Source organism: Notechis scutatus, chromosome 6, assembly GCF_049901735.1.
Source record: "Notechis scutatus isolate UNSWTSFEM ecotype Mainland chromosome 6, rNotScu1.2, whole genome shotgun sequence".
Taxonomy (NCBI): Eukaryota; Metazoa; Chordata; class Lepidosauria; order Squamata; family Elapidae; genus Notechis; species Notechis scutatus.
The window spans coordinates 36,092,543-36,114,753 of record NC_142014.1 but is presented as its reverse complement, the minus strand read 5'-3'; the positions used below and the strand labels follow the sequence as shown (position 1 = coordinate 36,114,753).

Below are 22,211 nucleotides of genomic sequence, written 5' to 3'. Positions count from 1 at the left end.
TTATTCCAATATCTGTCATGCTGAATTTTAAAAAAGCAAAACCTTTTGTAAGAGAATAAAAGAATGATCTTGAAACTTGCACATTTTTAAATGGAAAGTATGAGCAACTACAATTTCTAAAGACTATTTTTATAGCTGGCAAGCACATAATAAGATTCAAAGGACAGATCTAAATATTCTATGATTGCCAGTACAGTATAAAAAAACTTTCCACAATACTGGTAGTCCTTGTTTAGCAACGATAGTTGGGACTGGCAGTGGTTACTAAGTGTTTTTTTGCTCAAGGCACTCAAATCAACTCTCAAACTTGAAACATTGCCCCTGTCTTCCAGATAATCTATCTCATGTCCCAAAGGTGCTTTTTCAAGAGGCAACTGGACTATCTGGTTTTTCTTTGAAGACATTTCACTTCTCACCCAAGAAGCTTTTTTAGCTGAAGAGGCTTCTTGGTTGAGAAATGAAACGTCTTCAAAGAAAAACCAGATAATCCTCTTGTTGCCTCTTGAAAAAGCACCTTTGGGACAACCATGACCCAAATGATTAAGAATCTCCATAAATCTATCTCATAATTAAACTAAGACAATCTTGAAAATGTTATGCTTAAATTTTTGAAATGAAGTATTTTATATGCATACCCATGGTGAATTTTAAGAGAATAGCAAGTTATGTTGGATGTTGAAAAAAAATACTAGAAAATCTAGATATTTTCTAACCATTTCTAAGAAACGTTATATTAAATGAATAATGAATGTTCTTTTTCAGAGAGGGTACTATCAAGCCTGGAGACAGGTTGATCAGCGTTGATGGAATTCGGCTTGTTGGAACTTCACACAATGAAGCCATGTGTATTCTCAAACAGTGTGGGCAAGAAGCAACTCTGCTAGTAGAATATGATGTCTCAGTTATGGGTATGTTGAAATACTGAGATTCCATTCTGGAACCTATCCATTACATTTTATAGCCCATCTTTTTAGAAGCTATTCAAACATGTTTCTTACTCTGTTCCTCTACTAGCTCAGAAATTCCCTTATTGCTAAATCTCATTAATTTCTCTAGGTTCATGAAGGGGTGAATTTGAAGTCTGATTATTTTATGACTTTGTAGATTGAAACAATCCAAAAAATGAAATCAGAATGATAACATTTATTAATTCACGTGAAGCAATTTTTTCATTCAAATGGAAATAAAGATTTGCATATATTTTGTCACTTCATTAAAAATGGTCAACACAAACTCTTCAGTGTGTTTGGTGATAGAAAATGGCAGAAATTGTAAGCACAGCATTGATCCTGAAATTCTCCTTCCCCAAAAGGTTAATGGAGAAATTCTATAAAATATACTAGAATAAAATAGAATAACAGAGTTGGAAGGGACCTTGGAGATCTTCTAGTCCAACCCCCTGCTTAGGCAGGAAAGCCTACACCACTTCAGACAACATCTTTTTAAAAACATTCAGTGTTGGAGCATTCACAACTTCTGGAGGCAAGTTGTTCCACTGATTAATTGTTCTAAAACTGTCAGAAAATTTCTCCTTAGTTCTAAGTTGCTTCCCTCCTTGATTAGTTTCCACCGTTGCTTCTTGTCCTGCCCTCAAGTGCTTTGGAGAATAGCTTGACTCCCTCTTCTTTGTGGTAGCCCCTGAGATATTGGAACACTGCTATCAAGTCTCCCCTAGTCCTTCTTTTCATTAAACTGGACCTACTTAGTTCCTGCAACAGTTCTTTATATGTTTTAGCCTCCAGTCCCTTGATTATCTTCGTTGTTCTTCTCTGCACTCTTTCTAGAATCTCAACATCTTTTTTACATCGTGGCGACCAAAACTGAATGCAGTATTCCCAGTGTGGCCTTACCAAGGCATTATAAAGTGGTACTAACATTTCACGTGATCTTGATTCTATCCCTCTGTTTATACAGCCTAGAACTGTGTTGGCTTTTTTGGCAGCAGCTGCACACTGCTGGCTCATACTCAAATGGTTGTCCACTAGGACTCCAAGATCCCTCTCACAGTTTCTACTACAGAGCAAGGAACCACATATACTGTACCTGTGCATTTGGTTTTCTTACCTAAATGTAGAACCTTACTTTTTTCACCATTTAATTTAATTTTGTTAGATAGCGCCCTTGTTCAAGTCTGTCAAGATCCTTCTGTATCTTAAGACTATCTGCTGGACTGTTAGTTATTCCTGCCAGCTTGGTATTTATTGTGCTGGAATGACAATGTATCTTATTTGTCCTCTCCATAAATAACTTTTGGTTAAGAATATTGTGATTTGCTAGTAGTTTTAAAGGTGATATGAGTTTCTAAGTTTATGTGATATATGACAATTTATGTGATATATGACAATTTAATTTGTCTAAATAGAGAATAGTATGAAAATCTTAGTTTAATAGCTGACATAAGTTACATAAAATAGCACGAATTTATATGCTTATATATCACTTTGAATGTATATTTGTATAACTTCCTACAAGACCTTCTACAGAAATTCTAATTGCTTTTTCTTATCAGTAACAAATTAAAATGCTCAACTTCCAGAAAAGCAATAAGAGAATAAAATGGCTTCACTTTTAGTGGAGCCGATGATTGCAGTGGAAAGTGGAGCTGATGAAGCTTCTTCAGATGTCTTGGGATTGCCCAGAGTGCTCCTTACAGCTACTCCCCATGATGGGACCATGAAATAGCAGTCTCTGGCAGTTTGTTGAGCTTTGGGAGTTGGGAGAGACAGCTTTTCCCAAGCAGCTGTTTGGAGCCCTTCAAAAGACGCTGAGTGGGTATGTGGGTATATGCATAATGGTTATCTTTTGAGAGAGGAATGCAACTGTTGCAAGAATTATCCTTCTGGGTTCAGTTCCAAGTGGGAAAAAGACACTGGAAACATGGAGGCTGTTTGAAAAGATGGTTTGATGATGGACAGGACTACATGGCTTGGAGCTCCAAAGAAGGAAGGGGTGAGATTCTGAAAGTGCCTGGTTTTATACCCTCTGTTGGGATTTGGATTTGAGCTTGTATTCTGATTGGTTGTCAAGACTCCCATGGGGCCATGCAGGGGCAACTCTGTAGTCTGTCCAGAGTCCCAGGCTTGGTTGAGCCTTGCTAGATGATGGTGTAATGAAAAGTGCTTTGGGCAATTCCTATAGCTCTACCTGGAGATCTTTGTTATGTAAAATACTCTGGCCCAGGCCTTAATGGCCCACCCATTAACAAAGGTGGGGGTGAGCTTCTGCTTCTGAGGTGAGTTTCTGCTTCTGAGTTTCTACTTTTATTAGGGGAAATATTCTACCTTTTTAATATTTCCCAGGATATTTCATTTTTCTTGGAGGGGGTGGGTGCTAACTTCCTACACAACAAAATTGCATATTAATATATGCTGATTAATGTACATTTAAAATGACAATAAAGTTCTATTCTAGTTCACCTACTTCCCTCTTAATCACTTTTATTAGAAATGGCTTGTAAATTGCTTTTTGGACATTAAGAATCTTCAGAAGGACAAGTCTTATTGTACTAGATGATTTTCCTCCAGGCTACAGTTAATGAAAATTTATGTAACTTTAAAACTTAAAGAAAAACTTTTTTAAAACTTGGAAATAAGCAGCAAAAGGTTGATTAAAATACACATTTTTGAAAATTTTCAAACAAACTAAAGGGCAAGACTTTAGACTTTTAAAAAGTTTTAAGAATAGTTCTGTAGTTTGTTTAAAATTTTCTTTAAAATTTATGAAGATTTGTGTCTAAGTGTGAGAAATCTCTTTCTGGGAAATTGTTCTGGATAAGAGAAAAACAAGATAAGAGACATTTGAAGATTGGCTATCAAAGGCAACAGAAAGAAGTAAATATTATAATAAAAGGAGAAATCCCATTAATACAGTATGGAGAAAAATGTTTTAACTCTGGAAGAATTTAAGGATATTTGGCAACAATGTCCTCAGAACTTAATCTTAGACTGATACAATAAAAATGGATTTAAAAGAAGAGATAGAAGAAAATATAAATGAAAATCAGGCTGTTTTGGATATGAATTTAAAATTGACAGGATACAAGAACAATATTGACAAAGATATTATATAAGATCTAGAAATGAGAGCACTTTAAGTCTTAATAATTAAAAGGATCACACAAATAAATCATAAGAGTACTTAGATATGGGGATTTCAACTCTGAAAAGTGACTTGAACAAAATTCTAACTTTGGATTTACAAAAGAGATGTATTATACTTCTAAAGAAATTCCTGAAAAACAGAAAAGAGGGAAGAAATCACATTTTGAGACATTACCTAAAAGAAGTAACCAAGATATTTAAAACTAAAATTAAGGTTTATAAAGATGGGTTATTTAGTCAAGGTTAATGTGCATGTTTCTCTTCTCTAACAGCTTTTAATAGATTTTTCTTAACTAGACCTGAATGATAAAGCTTCAAAGTTTTGTTTTTAGATATGAGATAAGATATGAAAAGAAAATATTTTTTCTTTGTATTTTTAGAGGAAAGGATATAAAGGAAAGGAAAGAAGTATGAAATGGAGTTACTTGTTTAAAATTAATGTGAGTGTGTGTATTTCTGGTAATTCTTAATGAACTTTTGCAGATTATGATTGAAAAATGAGTCTTAATTAATTCCCAATAAATAAAAGATGAAATATGGGATGAAGAGATTTTTGGTTGAAAAATTAGAGAAGATGTTGAGTTATTGAAAATGTTTATACTTGAAGAAGGCGGAGCCTCCTCGCTGATGGACCGTAGATCACGACTCTCTGCGGCTATGGTCCATGCTCTTTCATTGGAGAGCCCCGATTATTACGATTAGGGGCTGAAGCTTCCTTGGAGGGGCGGCGGAGTAAGGGGAAGCCGCAAGCCAGGTTGAGGGGAGTCGCATCTCCCCCCCTGGGCTTGGTCTTTTTCCCCCCGAAGACGACTGCAGTGGTGGTTTAAAATGGCCACCCCAAAGAGGAGGACTCAGCTGGATTAAGATTTGTGCAGGAGGGAAGAAAGAGGTGGATAACATCTGAACCGGGACAACTGGGCAATACAACTAAACAAAAGTACCCCGGGATTAAGGAAACATGGAATTTTTAAGAAAAGAAAAGTGAGGGGCGAAATTACAAAGGGACAGGGAAAAAAAAAAGAAAATATTTTTGAAAGCTAAGTGGGGCTTCGAACCGGGAAAGGAAGAAGCTGGAACTAAAGATTTAACTAAATTGGACTAAAATATTTTGGGAATAAACAGGCATAAAATAAAGCTGGACTTAAGATTGTCAAAAAATAATAATAATTAAGTTTACAAATTGGAGACTGGACTGTGCTGGAATATTGAGGTTCGAAAAACCCTAAATAAAAAAATAGGGGGAAAATGTGAAGACTTTGTATAATGGAGAGTGCCACCTTTTGACAAAAACTTGAACTCAAACAAAAGGGAAAGCATCCTGTTTCTGAATGAACTTGTGTGGATATAACATTAAAGAAATATTGAAACAAAGTAAGAATCTTAGAAAGTGAAAGCAGAACCAGAATAAAGAAAAAAGCAAGGAAAGACTGACTGTGGGATTGATTGATGTTTTTGGTATAGACCCTCAGCTGGAATAACTGAGAACTTTGGAAAATTGAAAGAAGAAAGAAGGAAAGTAAAAGTGGTTTTTTGTGTGGACTTTAACGATCATAAAATGTAAGACTGTGTAATGATGATATCTCTTCACGAATTAAAAATGGAACTTAAAAATATGAGAATTACTACAGGAAAGAGGCAAATCACTTTGCGTTTGTGTTAGAAAATATGGAAATGGCGATTGAAGAACAAGACGAAAGAGCTTCAGAGGAGGAGGAGTCGATTCAAGGAAAAGACATCTTAAATGGACAATTAACACAAGAACACTACAAAGAAGTGGGGAAAAAGGAAGGTTAAAAAGTTGAAATTTAAGAAGGCAATCAAAAGGGGGAATATCTGTGAAGTCAGGAAAGGCAGAAAGACCCAGCAGAAAAGGGGAAAGGAAGATATTAAGAAAGAGAGGGATATAAACTGGAATGAGAAAAGATATGGGGAAAAGAGGGGGAGGAGAAGCAGTAAGAAACAGGTGCATGAAATAAAGAAATACGGAAATAGTAAAATGTTGAAAAATTGTTTTTTCAGAGATAATGGTTGCTGAATTAAAAAGGGGATTCTGCAGGGTGACAAGGGGTAATAAGAATATTTCTGCAATTAAAAATATTTAGAAAATAGGGTAATATAGATACTGATAACTCTTATTAAAAATCAAGGGGGGAAAATATTTTGCGGAATCCAAATGAAAAGATGTAATGATTATTATTGTAACTTCTTAAAAATAATGGTTTATTGGGAATCAAGATGAGGGAATAAAGGTATATTTTAATCATTGAGGTGTCACACTCAAAACAGTAAAAGGGGGGAAACCTACACTTGTTGTTTTTTTAGTGTTAAAATTTGTATTAATCTAGAATTTATAAAAATAATGTGTAATGGAAAGGGAATATGACAGACTAAAGAACCAACTAAATTAATAAGTTAATATAGACTATTAAAAGCAAGGAGAGACATTGGTAACTTTATTATTATTATTATTAGGCAAACACATATTGTTTATCTTTATTTTTAAAATAAATATTAAAGGATTATATTTGAAATAATTGAAATGAAACAAAAAGATGTTTCTATTGAGATTAATGAAAGAGGCTAGAATTAATGTGTTTGTTTCTCTCCTTACTGAAAATTTGGAATGGAAAAGGTAATAATAGAATTAAGTATGCATATATGAATGTATAATTGCTGTCATATTTGTATGTAAAGGTGATGACCCAGAAATATGTTGTCCACTAAAAAGAGATTTTTGTTTTTAATGTGAAAAACTAAATAAAATTTGTTAAAAAAAAGAAAAGAAAATGTTTATACTTGTCTTTTCTATATTTTTTGTTTTCTTCCTTTTTTATATATACTTTTCCTTTTCCCCTCCTGTTTTTCCTTTTTATTTTTCCTCTTTTTTATATGTTTCTTCATTTATATTAATTTTATATCCTTGTATTTTTGTACTTCAATAAAAATATATGGGGAAGAATTCTCTTTAGGAAGAGGAAATATATGAGGTCAATTGGTTTTCTGAAATAATTACTATGGGATGGTTTTTAAAGTGTAATACATTTAATTGAAGCTGATTATTCTAGACAGCAATTTTGGTTTTACTAGATAAAATTTTAAGTAGGAGTATTGTACAAGATCTAAGGGTATTGATCAATGACTAGTTATATATGTTTAATCATAAATGTGGATTAAATATTGGAATGTTTTGACATACAGCTGGATTAAATTTTGTATCCTAAATGATAAAAAGAACCTATGATTATTCAGTGCTGCATTCCAACTTTATTCTGTATGTCACATTTTATTGGTTTCAATCAAGGGCATCTGCAAAGGGAGTAACCAGCATCAAAATGGTAAGGGGGACTGGAGTTCAAAACCCTACCTGTGTGTGTTCGTGTGTGTGTGTGATGTATGCAATACATGTGGAAAAAGAGAAAGGGTTCAATTACTCAATCAAACCCATCATTTTGTCACTTCCCTCCATCCTGGTTTTAATGAACTAACTTTTAAAAAGCCTAGGAATTAAGTGATTATGCTTTGAAGTTCCACGTGATATATTGTTATTCTTACAATCTCCAAACAGAAAGCAATAAAAAAGAAAAGGTAATGCTTGTAATTCATTTACTGGTAAACTTTATCTTTCAGATCCTCCCCAAAGAAATATAAAAATAATTTAGTTTGTATATTACAACTTTGAAATGGCTCTAACATATCCAAATGACATTTCTTTCTAGCACTTTAGAAACAATGGCCTCATTAAAATCAGTTGCATAAACAGTGGCATCTCTAGGGAAGAGGCTAAAGTGAAATTTAATTATTATCAAACAAATACTGCTAAAGTTTCGTTATCTGAATTAACAAGAGAGAAGAAAAGTTCATATTGTTCTAAAAACTATTCATGTTAAACATTTATGTTCAAATATTTTTTATTTCCCAGAGTAGTGAAAGTCCAGGAACGATAGTAAGGGCCTTAGTTTTATCAGATGAAATGTCATAGCAGATTTCATGGCCACAGTCTGATAATCTCATCCCAATTTAACAAAACTACATATCCTTGATTTGCCTTTGCGTGAAGAACTCTTTGTCACACTTTTTGATAACCCATGAAGCCGCCTAGGAACCAAAAATACCTTGTTTGACACAAATATAACCCCCAGGAAACTGTAATTATCATCACTTGGCTTTTAAAACAGATTATGGTTCTATTCTTTGGCTGGTTTAGAAGCTGCTATCCAACATTTGCTAGCTTTTGATGAATTAGACGGTATCAGTTTTGATAAGGATAATGAAGGGAGACGGAAATGGGCTGTTTTTGTCTGCAAAATATTAATTGCAGGGGTGGGTTGCTGGGCATTTGCGGGGGTTCGAGAGATTCTCCAGCTAAGATGCTGCACAGTTTGGAAAACTCCCAAATCCTACTCCTGGCTGGCCCTGCCCATCCCACCCTCCCAAAAGTCCCCAGGCGGCCCATTTTGGATGCAGGTAAGTGCAGGGCGCATACAGAGGCTCGGGGAGGGTGAAAAATGGGGCTCCCATAATTTTTTGAAGGCTTCTAGAACCCAGGAAGGTCATTTTCACCCTCCCGGAGGCTGGAGAAAAGCCTCCAGAGCCCAGGGGGACAAAAACGCTGTTTTTTTCCCTTTGTGTAAAGACAGATGCAAAAAAAAAGTTCTGCTTAGTTCTGCTTTCTCCCTGTTGCTTGTCACCTTCTTGCCACTTTCTACCAGCAATGGACTAATTGTTTCCTTGACCTTTTTCTTGTTTTTAACATGTTGGAAGAAGCTTTTTTGTTATTTTTTTACTTTTGTCACAAGCCTTTGTTCATTGTGAGCCTTAACTTTCCTCACATCTTTACAGGCTCGAGCTATTTGCTGATATTCTGCCTTAGTTATTTGTCCCTCTTTCAACTTTTTATATTTGTCCTTTTTGTCTTTCAATTTGTCAAAGAGTTCTTTATGCAGCCATGCTGGTTTCTTTTGAGAGCTGTTATTTTTCTTCTTCATTGGTATTATGCTAGACTGGGCTTTTATAATGCACTTTTCAAAATTTCCGCATTAAGGAGGAGGGATTTCTCTCCTCCCTCCTTAATGCTATTACAGCTACAATTCTCCAAATGTAGCTAGATAATCCTATAAACATATAGACTAAGTTTACATAGCACAAGCCATGTAACAGTTTAGCACAGAATCAGAAAAGGTGGTAGCCATGAGTCATTTCTAGTGGGATGAGGCTACAGCAGAAAGGCTCAGGATAAAAAAGACTTGGACCATTTTTTTCTACAGTATCTTTTTGCTGGGACAGTTAAAGGATTAAAAAAAAGCACCCAATAAAACTATTTTAGAGCATTTCACCTCTGATTCGGTATATTTCTCTGCCAATTTTATACTAGTATACTATATTCTGCCAATTGTATACTAGTATAATATAGTATTTTGGATCTGTATGAAAGGAATAGCCTACAGCCCTGACCTCATGGTATGAGATGTGAGTTCATAAATGTTCATGAGTTTAAAAATGCGAGAAGTGGATATCTTTGCAAATGGAAAGACAAAATCTGTGTCTGTTAGTCAACTCAAGTGAAAGCTTAAGCAAAATTAACCAGCCTGGTTCTTCAGTAGCTCTTAATCTAGTGCTGCAGTGGTTAAAATGCAATATTGCAGGCAAACTATTCCCACAGCCTGGAGTTGTCCTGATAAGGGTGATATTTGACTCAGCCTTCCATCCTTCCGAGATTGTTAAAATGAGGATCCAGACTGTTTTGGGCAATATGCTGACTTCGTAAATTGCCCAGAGTACTATAAAGCACTATGGGGCAGTCTCAGTGTTATTGCTAAGTGCTAGTGCTATCAATTTAACTAGAAAAGGATGTAAACTCATTGACAGCATACTAGTTAGCAGGAATTCAAGTGAAGATAATTATAATAAATGCTGTAGTAATAATTTATTTCTGGAATTCTTTACTGATTCTATTTGTATTGCTTGCCATATTTTTGTAGTTACTCTATTAATCCCTGTAACCATCTAACCTGGTAATAATCTAACTTCATCCTGTAATAGCAGAGATTCCTGTAAATAAGGAGTATCTTCTAAAGTATCTTATATGCTGAGATCTGCACTATATAGAATTTCAGTATGCTCCTTCCATCTTTCTGATTTTTAAAAAATCAGTTACCACCTGTCCTTTGTAATTTGGGTTAGAATCTCCTTCTGAGTTCAGAGATCTTTTAGAAGATAGTCCTTACTTTTCAATGTCAATTTCATTCTTTGATGTCTTTACAAATCTTGTTGTGATGCTACCTTATTTCTTTGAATAACTCCCTGAAATTTTGTGTTAACTTCTTCCTGAAATCTTTTTCTTTTCTCAGTTTTGGTTTCTTTTTTATTCTCTGACCATTCTTACCCTTTGTTCTGAAATTGTTTGTTTTGTTTTGTTTCTTCGTCTTTTCACATTCATCCTTAACAGATTTCTTTGATTGCATTCTAGAGGTTCTCTGCTTCCCTGTCAATGAGGTTCAAGATTTCTAAGCAATTTCAGGTGTTCTTGAAAATAATGAGTATTGGCTCAAGTTCATAGCAGGGATGTTAACTGCCTTGGTTCTTCCTCTTTAGCTTGATTGGGAAATTGCTTATGACCAGTTTGTCATAACCTATTCCACAGTCAGTCAATATTTGATGATATCCATGTATATACTGAATGTGTTACTTGAATAATATGTTAGCAGGATGAAGGATTGGATTGGCGGAAACTGATTAGTTGTTATCCTGCTTCTTTTCTGTTTCCAAGACTGTATGGTCTAGCTACATCTTCCTCCTTACCACTACAAATATAAAGTGAAGCAAGTTTTATTTACTATGGTAAATGAGGAATGGAAGGCCTGCTAATTTTGGCCTGTCGGGTATACTGTAAAAGAGATTTTGAATAAATATTTTGATTGTCCAGCATTGTTTAGGCTGCATAAAAGTAATTGGAAAGCTAACAATTGGGTTTTTTTAGTTGCCAACTTGCCCTTTGGCTGATCAAGTATATCCTCATAGATCTCAGATTAAATTTATGAAGTTAAGGAGGGAGGGAAAAGAAAAGACAAATTGAACTGCAGTTTTTTTTAATTTGCCATGTACAGAATGTCATTTAGAGTGAGAACTAAGAGCACCGAACCTGGACAGAAAGATGAGTGAACTCCTATCCTTGCCTCCATCATAGTCTTTGGTCTGCTGTTCTTTAGTTGCTTCCATTACCATACTTGCTCTGTGTTATAGCTTTGTCTGAGAATGAACAATTTGTCACTCAAGACTGGAAGCAGCTGCACTTCAAGACCTGCATTGAGGCATTATCACAGATCAAACTGTTCAGCCACTTGAAACCTGCTCCATCTGTACACTATAAACCATCACAAGAGATCCCAGTGGGAACAAGGGCCCATCCTTAATCCAAGCTGTGATGGCATCTTCATGAGGATAGGAGTGCAGCTGCCCTTCATCGGTACAGAATTGTGCTATCTAACCTAAGGGAAGAGCCATAAAATCTGGTAAAGTTCAGCAACCTGCGCACCTATTTTCAGCTACCGTGATCCTGCTATGTGAGAGAGTGAGGCACAAACTATACAAAATGTAAATAAACTGGAGTGAGTTTGGTCTAGCAGTTAAGGGACCAGGCTAGCAACTAGGAGACCATGAATTCTAGTCCCACCTTAGCAATGAAAGTTAGGTGGTGACCTTGGGACCTCTCTTTCTCAGTCCAACTCACCTCACAGGGTTGTTGCTGTGAGTAAAATAGGAGGAAGAAGATATATTTGGATATGTTTGCTGCCTTGAGTTATTAGTAAAAATAATAAAGGCAGATATAAATAAATAACCTGAAATATTGCTGGTATATTCCAGTGGCAGTATTCAGCCGGTTCACACCAGTTCACAAGAACTGGTAGCAACAATTTGGCCTGGGTCGCTGAACTGGTAGCAACTTCTGGCTGGCCATGCCCCTGACCCGGTCACCTGGTTGCTGCTCGCTCGCCTCTTCCGGCTGCTTGATGCTCGCTCACCTTTTCTGGCTGCTCTATGCTTGCCCTGCCCACCCCACCCTATATATGTTACCTTCACCACATGGCCCAACTAATAGCCTCTCCAGTTGCCTTGCTGATGCCCGGTCAGCTCAGCTCACTAAAGTAAACAAAGTATGCCGCCCACTGACTCTGCCTTGGGTCGGGGGCCGGGGTCCCAGGGACATGCTATTTCCCAAGGCCCTGGAGCTGCCAGCTGCCTTGGCTGGGTCGGGGAATCCCCAGTTCCAACATTGCCCCAGAGCCATCACCCGCTCACCGCCCTCTCACTACCTGCTCTCCTTTAAGCACAATGCATCGCCCATTTTCTCCTCCTTCAGAAGACCTGGCCCTTAATCTCCTCGCTTCTTCCCCTACGACTGCCTCTTTAGCTGCTGGGCTCCCTGGCAGCCTGCATCTCACCCCCCTTTCGTGAGATGCCTGCAGCCGCTGCCTGTTTTTTTCGGTGTGAGAAGCTTCCCGGCTGATGCCTCTTTGCCAGCCGGAACCGAGCTGGCTGGCTGGAGGCTTCTTGCACCAAAAACTACCGTCCTCTGCTTTTCGAACACACCAAAAAAGAGCTTCAGTCCCACTGCCATCGCCACCCTGTTCTTCGCACTGGCCATGCATGCGCACCTCATTGCCTGCTGCACCAGAGGGACTTGCCTGGGCAGCCAGAATTGAGCTGGTAGCCCATTCGCCATCTCCTAGCAGAAGATCTCAGGACCTCACATGAGGCCAGGATCTTCTGCGAGGAGACGGTATGTGGGCGAGTCCCTGTGACCCCGTGAGATGCATTGCACACGCTCTGTGTATGCCCGAGAAGGAGGAGAAGACTTGGGTGAACTTTTCTGCCTCCCTTCACTTTGCTCTGCTGCTACTCAGAAGGCAGCTGCCCCAACCTGTCCCTTTAAGGTACTTAGATGTGGAGAAGGGACCAAAAAGGGACAGTGGGCTCAATGGGGTGGACCTGTGTGGCTGGTGCCTAGAATGCTCCCGTGCCAGCGCGTTGGAAATGCGGAGCAAAGCCAGAGGTCGGTAATGCAAGAAGCCTAAAGCCGCTGCATCTTTTTCGCTGCCGCTGGAGTCCAGCCGCACCGAAAAAAACATGTGGCAGCTGCAGGCATTTTGTGACAAGGGTGAGATGTGGGCTGGCAGGGAGCCCAGTGACAACAATGGCTCAACCCTGGCTTGTCTTCCCTGGCAGCCAGCCACGGGAGGAAGGTAAAGTCACAGCCATGGGATGATGAAAGCCATGGGGAAAGAAATGGGGCCGGGGCCTCTGAAATAGGAGAAATGGGATGACCCGTGTGACTGGTGAAGGGAGAGCAGGCGCCATGCAGGATTAGGCCAGGCCTTTGACAGATTAGGGCAGGCCTGCCTAGGCAAAAAAAAAAATAGGTAGATAGGTAGAAATAAAAAAAAATCCTACCAGGTTCAGGACTTGTGAGGAGGCTAGGAAATACTGGACTAGAATTCGCATATGGTTGGAAGAAATGACAAAAGAACATATAGATTTGAAACCGGAGATTTTTCTATTGGGAATCTTACCTGATACATTCAATAAAAACTTAAAGTATTTGATTGTAAATGTGTTAACAGCGGCTAGGATTGTATTTGCTAAAAATTGGAAGAGTGAGAAAATACCATTAGAGGAAGAAATTATTAAGAAAATACTGGAATGTGCTGAAATGAGTAGATTGACATTTGAAATTAGAGAACAAGAAGATAAACAATTTTATGAAGTTTGGGATCTTTTTTATCAATGGTTAGATAAAACAATATAATAATAGAATATTTAGAAACCTAGGAAACAATGAATATATATATTTTTTTGGTTTTGATAATATTTTTAGAATATTTCATTAAGATAGATTTGGTATGATTTTACGATTTGTTATAAAATAAATTAACTAAATTATAGTTATCTCGCTTAAGTATGAATTAGTAAAATTATGGTCAAGTGATTGTTTAATAATGATATTAGGATATATAATTGTTGATTGATAATATGAGTTATTATGTAACATAATTATTATGATGACTACGAAATGGATGCACAAAAAGGAGTGGTAAACCAACCGATACACTGTCTGTAAATTTATGAAGAATGATGATGTTCTTATGTTATGTTTTATGTTTTATGTGTTTTTATTTGTTGTTAAAATTAATAAAATTTTTATATATAAAAAAAAATCCTACCAGGTTCTGTGGACGTGGTTTGGTGATGGTCATGTGACTGAATGGTCATGGGCATGAGTGCCATCAAGTTGGACACACCTACTCAGTCACATGATCCTCCCCCACCAAGCCATGCCCACAGAACCAGTAGGGAAAAAAATTGAATACCACCACTGGTATATTCCATAGCCATGAGTCTGAGATCTCTGGTCTAAATAAAAATTTGTATTGTTAGCCTTAGCAATTCAAAATCTATTTTATTCATTTTTATGCCAGTATCAGAAGTGTGAATAAAGTATCTATAATATTAAATTTAATTGTTCCAATTACTATACTTTTAGAGCTGTAAACTATGTGTCTCATGAAGACACTATTACTTTGAAATACTTAATTACTGCTGCCTGCTTGGGAAACATTGTAAAGCTTTCATCCAAAATAAAAATATGTCTGTCATATTTAATTTTTTCAGACTTTGACTTGTCATGTACATAGTCTAGTCATGATATCTAGGACTTTTACTAATCTCTGAATGCCAATGAAGTAGTAAGGGTGCTCTCTAGAATAGCCTCTGCTATATGTGGGAATGTCTCTCCTGATGTCATGCCCCTGGTGGAGACTGACTCTGAGGGAGAGGAAAAACAGCCAACAGGGAGTGGAAGTGTGGCTCCAGAAGTGGTGGAGGAGGCTGGGGAAGGGCAGAGGCCAGCTGAGCAGTCAGAGGAGGACCCAGGCCCATCCCCTATCCATCCTAGGGCATGCAGGGAGGAGAGGATCAGGGAAAATGTGGTCTACTCAGGAGGAGAGGGCCATGATCCTTTTCATGGGTTGCAGGTGTGAGATCTGCATAATTGTTTGGACCTGCGTGCTAACAAACGCTGGAGACAAATGAGTGTTTTTCCTGGATGAGGTTTATTTTGGTTGGCGTTCTTTCAATGGACTGTACCTGGTTATCTTCCTGAAGTTTGTAATTATTTATCTTGGCCTGTTGTGGAACTTTTTTCAGTGCGGTTTGTTTTTGGTTTTTGCTTCATTATCTGCTCTTTGAATTTGAACTGTATTTCTTTCGTTTGGAATGTTATTTTGAAAATAGTTTAATCTTCAACTGTGAACAATTAAACAGTGAAGCCAAGTTGAAGGCATTAAAGGACCTTTAGTTACGTTTTGGTTTTTGTTATATTTTTGATACACTCGGGGTCATCACACCTGACTTCTTTAAGAGACCATGGTGATATTGCCAACTGTGAGGATTATTAATCTAGATGGAGGCTTGTCAGTAATAAACCTTCAGTTAGGACTATAAACTTCAGTTTGTTTGGATAACTACTTCTTAGACTTCAATCTTCCCTTTTTAGAAGAAACAGATCATTAGAACTCTTTTTGGTCAAGATTCAGGCCTGAGCATGGGATTTAAGTGGGATTGGGTGTGTAGTTGGTGATTTGGGAATGAAAGGGAAAAACTAGACAGGAGAAATCCATCTTTCCTGCTACTATCCTTGACTTTTCTGCTTGGTAACATCCTACTAATGGAAACTAGATTTCTCCCCTCTCTAGTTTTATTCAAGTAATTATTTAAAACAAAACTTTTTGGAGGTCATTTCTAACTGAGAAAATTTCAATTAAATTGATTGATAATGGCTGATGGAAATGGGATATATCCTATTCGTTGCATTGTTTATATCTTTGAAAAATACAATGAATATTTTTCTCTATACTGTGGGTGTTTTAAATTATTATGTTCCTTGCTAGGAATATTGATTGAATTATAGTCATATATAAGTAGAAAATATGATACTAATAGAAAAGTTGCCAAATTTGGAGATTCATAAACTACATTAATGTGCTTTCCTCCTGTAATTGAATTGGGAGGAAAATACCTGGATAGAAAAAGGGCTGTCCAAAGTGCCCCATATATGTTGTTGGAAGTTCATCAGCTAACAGACTGCTCAGTGCCACTAACTTTATTTCTATAGACATAACTACTGAAAATTGGTATGTAATTTGGAACCAGAGAATTTGCTTTTTTTTTAATTAATAAGGGCAATGGTACCTTGGTACTTGTCATTAACAATAAGTACCAAACAAACCATGAGATTTACTACATGACCCTTTGTTTCAGCCAGGAAGGACTTATGGTCTGTCCCTTTTCCTATGTCAGTGTCCTTCCCAACATGGCTGACTTCCTGTCTACCTTCTGTGGTCTTTCCAGCTTCCTTTGGCAGCAACCTTTCTGCCATGGCCAGCTTCATGTCTGTTATCCATAGCCATCATCCTCTTCCTATTACAACACGTCACATACCAAACAAACAACAAGTATTGGAACAACATTTTCATGTTAAAGTGCGTCGAGTACCAATTTTGACAAATTTTGAAGCAGTCAAGTACTCTGAGGTACTACTGTAGCAATTTGAATAATATGAATCTGTATATGCAAATTCACACTTGATTGATTAAAGTATCTAGAATCTTTATTCTATGCAGTAATAGAATTATTGACCCTATGGTCATATATTTGGTCTGTATTTGACCTAACACCAATACAATACTTCCAAAGTTAGGTATAGTTTACCTAACTATATTTATTTGAATATTGGTATAATCCAAATGAAGTTTTTTTACTTGGATCTGTTAGATAATTACTGACATTTGTATGCCATCTCAAAAGCTTGCACACATTCTGAAGTGTTTTTATAATATTGAATAGGGCACGTAATAAGTGTCTTAGTCAATAGCCTCAAAGCTAATGTGTGTATTTAGGATGGTAGTTTAATTTCTTTTTATCATTTTCATGGCATCTCAAAACAAAGCACATCAAAGAAGCTTGTCAAGGGATAGAAAATACATATCCCTTCAGAAGATGTTGGACATTGTTCAACATAATTGATCGTGCTAGAGAGTGCTTATGAGAATTGAAATTTTAATGTAAATATAAAGAGCTAATTACCTGCTATTAAATAATTTGTGTACACCTATAAAATTTACCTCCTGCTTGATACATTTAGTGCTTTGATTAACTTGTATGAAAGCAGCAAATAGTACTGCATCAGCCTTTTTTTCCCCTACACATACAGTAAGTATTGCAGTCAGAATTCAATGAAACATCAAATGATCCTTCCTTCATTACTGTCAGGTTAGAAAAGAAACTGTCAGAAATACGAGGAGTGGGGGGAAAAGGAGGAGGATAGCAGGGAAATAAAGTAGAAATAGAACTTAAGTCTTTGTCTTTACATACTATTTCAGCTACCATAATTGACCAAGAGGCATCAATTGCCTTGTCCTTCTCAGCTATACTCTTTGTTCCCCTGAAATTACAGTGAAAATTTTGATTTCTGAAAAGCATTTTCTGAAAATCTAAATTTTAGATTTACTTTTCAAAGTAGAACATATTCATTCTTGTTTTTTGTTCACAATCAACAGACCATGTCTATTTCTTAATTATTAGTTTATTAACTGTACTAGACAACCCATGCCCTGTTGGCTTGTCATTTTAGAGGTATTTCCTTACCTAAGGGGAGAGGGGAGAATGGCCACCAGTTAGGCAAAAAAAGCAGTGAGAGTGGGAGCATTGAGTTTCCTTATGGGAAATTGACAGGAAGCATAAGAAATCTTCCTCCTTCCCTCCCTTCCTGCCTGCCTGCCTCCCTCCCTATGGTACGTTGCAAGGATTGGGCCTCATGTGCTCTCTCCTCATTGTAGTATATCTGTAGTCATATTTTCCACTGTCTTTTAAAACCTCACAAAACAACTATAGTCAAACTATTGCAATCTATTTGGTTTAAGCCAAACATTAACTTACAAAATGTACTATTCTGCCTTGGGGAGTGCCTGGACTAAATTGCCAGTCATCAAGTAAGCACTCTCCTAGATTGTGAAAGAAGATGACATTGGGAACAAGGAACAAATGAGCAAACCATTCAGAAGGAACTTTCAGAAAAGACTTGACAGTCTGTTGAAAGAGGAAAGTGTAAGAAAGAACCTCAAAATAACCCTGCTTGATATTGTTTGGTATAAGTTAGGACAGAGGGACATCCTTTCAAGAATCTGTCCTTCTACCTTTCCAAAATAAGGAACATTTTTGGGATACCTGAAGGGTTGATTTTATTGGTTATGAGGTTTTATTGTGTAGCTTATATTCTGGCTTTTACAGCCAGCACTTGTAAGAATAAATCTAACTTTGAAATATTTATTTATTGTATATATTCTACTTAGAGTCATCTCTGATTCTCATCTCTATTTCTTAGCCAAGGGAGCCAGCATTGTCTGAAGAGTTTTCTGTGGTCATGGTTATGTGCTGAGGCACATGGAACACTGTTACCTTCCCACCAAAGTATTTATTTACTCGCATTTGCATGCTTTCGAGTTGCTTGGTGGGCAGGAGCTAGGACAAGTAATGGGAGCTCACCCCATTGTGTGGCACTCAGGTCTCGAACCTGGTCTGTCAGCAATTTTGCTGACAAGTTTGGCGTGTTTAACCTCTGAGCCATCACACCCACTGATATATATCCCTTTTAAATGTACTTGAGGCATTAGTTTCACATTTAATTAACCAAGTGAAATAGATAGAATGCAAACTTTTGATAGTGAATCAGCGATAGCTTTGACATTTCATCTTCTTGCTCACTGATAAGAGTTTCTGATTTTTCTCACAAGATCTGAGATACATAAAAGGTTACTTTGATTTATGAAGCATGAATTATGCCAAGTATGTACACTGTTAAATTGGCAAAAACAAATTCAAACAAAAGTACTATACATGGACACCAGTTCCCCAGAAATGGTCAATATCAATATCAAGTACAAGTAATAGGGTAACACGGGTATATTGTATAATATCTAAATGCTTTTGTAGTTTTTTAAAGAAACTAACTTCTCGGTTCCAACTTAATTCATCAAGACCTCTTTAACTTTGGAGAATATGGGAGTTTGACACAATGATTTAAACATGCAATGTATGTTTAGGAAATTACCTTTGCAAATTGACTTCTAATTGATGAATAAGTATATTTTTCACACTTCTGAATTACTTTGTATGCAGTCTTATAGAAAATAGGTGTACATAATACATTAAAACATCTAATGTGTTGAGTTTCAATTTTAATCACTGCAGTTTTAATCACTTCAATGTAATCCATATATATTTAAAGTTTGAAAATGGTTTCATACTTGTTAGAATGTTTATAGATTATCAACAAATTACCAGTAGTTGAGGGAGCTATAAAATCCTGCATTAAGTTCTCCAAATTGTTAGCCCAAGTCATAAGCTAGCACTACGTAACTTTATACATAACTCTTATTCCTGTGCAGCTGAGCATGAAATGCTGCACACTCTACACATTGCAAAGTAGATGTTTTGTTCAGTGTTTTTGCTTGTAAAAGAAATACAATCTTCAAAAACAATAGATGAAATAATTCTAGTAGCCTTGGGCAATAGTGGCAGAGAAGAATAAATGGACTTTGTAACAGGACTTTCCCTTTCATCCAAATTCTATAATAAATTCTGTGGAGCACATTCATCTGGGAACAGAGCTTTGAATCTGTCAAGATAATTTTGTTTATCCACATATCATATATCAACCAATAAGCCTTCTTTCCAGAATATTCTTCAAAGGAATGGAGAAGACCATTACTTTGTTTGGTTTCACAGAAATGAAATATGCATTCTAATTCCTATTTGAGTGGAATGTATTTCTCTTTGTTGAGATTAGGTTTCTTAAGGGAAAAAGTATTCTGTTGTTTGATTAAAAAGCCCAGGTTGTTATTAGCGAGCTGGAAGCAATTACAGGGTCTCTGGGAAGCTTTAATCAAGTCTTGTGTGCTGATTGAGATGTAATGTGCAGAAGTAGGAAAACTTAATAACAAAGTAAAATTCTATGAGTACTTTCCATTCCCATATCTCATCAGCATATATTATATAATTAAAAAGCCAATATACAACATGGTATATGAATGCTTTAGTCAATCTGTAAATATCTTAATAATGTAAGTATGTTTTGTGCATTAGTAATTTATATATTTATTCATGTTTACGGTAATGTTTTACTTGTACATAATTAACTAATCTGTCTTGGCTTTGTATTTATTTATTATATTTGCCACTTTTTTCTTAATATTTTGGTAGTCTGCATTTATTTCTTGCATTTTAAAAGACATTAGAAACATAGTCTAAACTTAACACATTTTTTAAATTTCTAGGAAACCCTGGAAATACTAAATTATGTGACGCAATTTATGGTTTCTTTGTGTTTGTCACAGTTATTGTGGAAAGGTTTACACATTCTGCTGAGCTAAAATTGAATTATGCCTCTATCTTTTCAATTAAAACTAGAAGTAACCATCTTTATCATAAGAAAAATGCCAAAATCCATATCAGGATAGTAAAACTTTGTCTAGCAAACTCAAAGATCACAAACCCAATACCCTAAAAACTGGAGGTCAAAAATTGTAGCCAACTTTTTCCAGTGATTTAATTTATTATCTCAACTAATACATGATCTGTCCTGCACAGATACAAGAACATCAAATACAAGTTGGGCAGTAACGATCTTGTAGACAACCCTCATTCTGTCAAGGACCTAGGAATACTCATCTCAAATTATCTAAGTCCCAGAGCTCACTGTAACAGCATTGCCAAAAAGGCATTAAGAGTTGTTAACCTAATCTTGCAAAGCTTCTTCTCCGGTAACATTGTATTGCTAAATAGGGCATACAAAACCTTTGCCAGACCAATTCTTGAATACAGCTCACTTAGAGTCCACACTGTATATTGGACATTAACACGATTGAGTGGGTTCCACGAGAAGAGTTCTCCACTCCTCTACTCACAATAGAATCCCTTATGCCACCAGGCTTGAAATTCTGGGCTTGAACAATCTGGAACTGCGCCGCCTGTAGTCCGATCTAAGGGTAGTACATAAAATTGTCTGCTACAACATTTTACCTGTCAATAACTTCTTCAGCTTCAACCACAATAATACATGGGGGAACAATTGATACAAACTCAAGGTAAACTGCTTCAAACTCAATTGCAGAACATACTTCAGCAACAGAGTGCTCAATGCCTGGAATGTTCTATCTGCCTCCATTGTTACAGCCTCAAACCCTTACAGCTTCAACCTGAAACTGTCTACCATGGGACCTCATTCCTAAGAGGTCCACAAAGGAGTTGTGCATAAACACACTAGCATGCCTACCATCCATGTCTTATTGTCCCCATTTATCTGTACTTACTTCCTTTGTTTATGTCTATACCTATGCCTGCTCTCTTGTACATGTTTGACAAACAAATAAATAAAATAAAATATTACAGCCATATTTCCTTTGGCTGTCTCCCCTTCCTCCCAAAAGGACTTTTTAAACGAGTAAGATTCCGAGATGCAGAGAACTTCATGGCTAGATGGTAAATAAAGTCAGGGAGAAAAAAATCAGCCAGAGTTCTGCATTATAGAGTTAATATCTTGTATGCTATTTTGTGACTTTTTTCTGCTTGATGTCTATGGTGATTCCAAGTCATCCAAGTCATGGTTGTCCCAAGGGTGCTTTTTCAAGAGGCAGCTGGACTGTCTGGTTTTTCTTTGAAAACGTTTCCTTTCTCATGCAAGAAACTTCATCAGCTCTGACTGAATGGTGGGGAATGGAAGGATTTATACTCCTTGCAGACAGCTGGTCATTTGCGTTCTTTTAGAGAATCTTTGAGGCCACCTAGAGGTTTATCTGTGTTATCAGGGTCACCCAAGTAGTGCAAATGGGTGTAGAGCTTTCTTGGAATTATTGAAAGGACTGTGTTGTAGACTGGAAATAGATGATGTCATATCCCTCCCTTCTGTTGAAAGAGAGCTGTTCAATTCAAATTCAAAATTGCATTATTCTATACATTTGCATTATTTTTGCCATTGTTTTCACTGCAACCACATAGAATTTG

General features: G+C 36.7%; 1 protein-coding gene across 14 annotated transcripts in view; it reads left to right on the top strand.

The window, feature by feature from the left end:
* Nucleotides 1–22,211, top strand: part of GRIP1 (glutamate receptor interacting protein 1) — a 324,841-nt gene that overhangs the window by 246,463 nt on the left and 56,167 nt on the right. For all 14 annotated transcript variants that reach the window (XM_087967965.1, XM_087967968.1, XM_087967969.1 and 11 more), the window contains exon 7: nucleotides 763–908. In XM_087967965.1, the coding sequence (XP_087824091.1) occupies nucleotides 763–908 (146 nt within the window). The remainder of the gene's footprint in view (nucleotides 1–762; nucleotides 909–22,211) is intronic.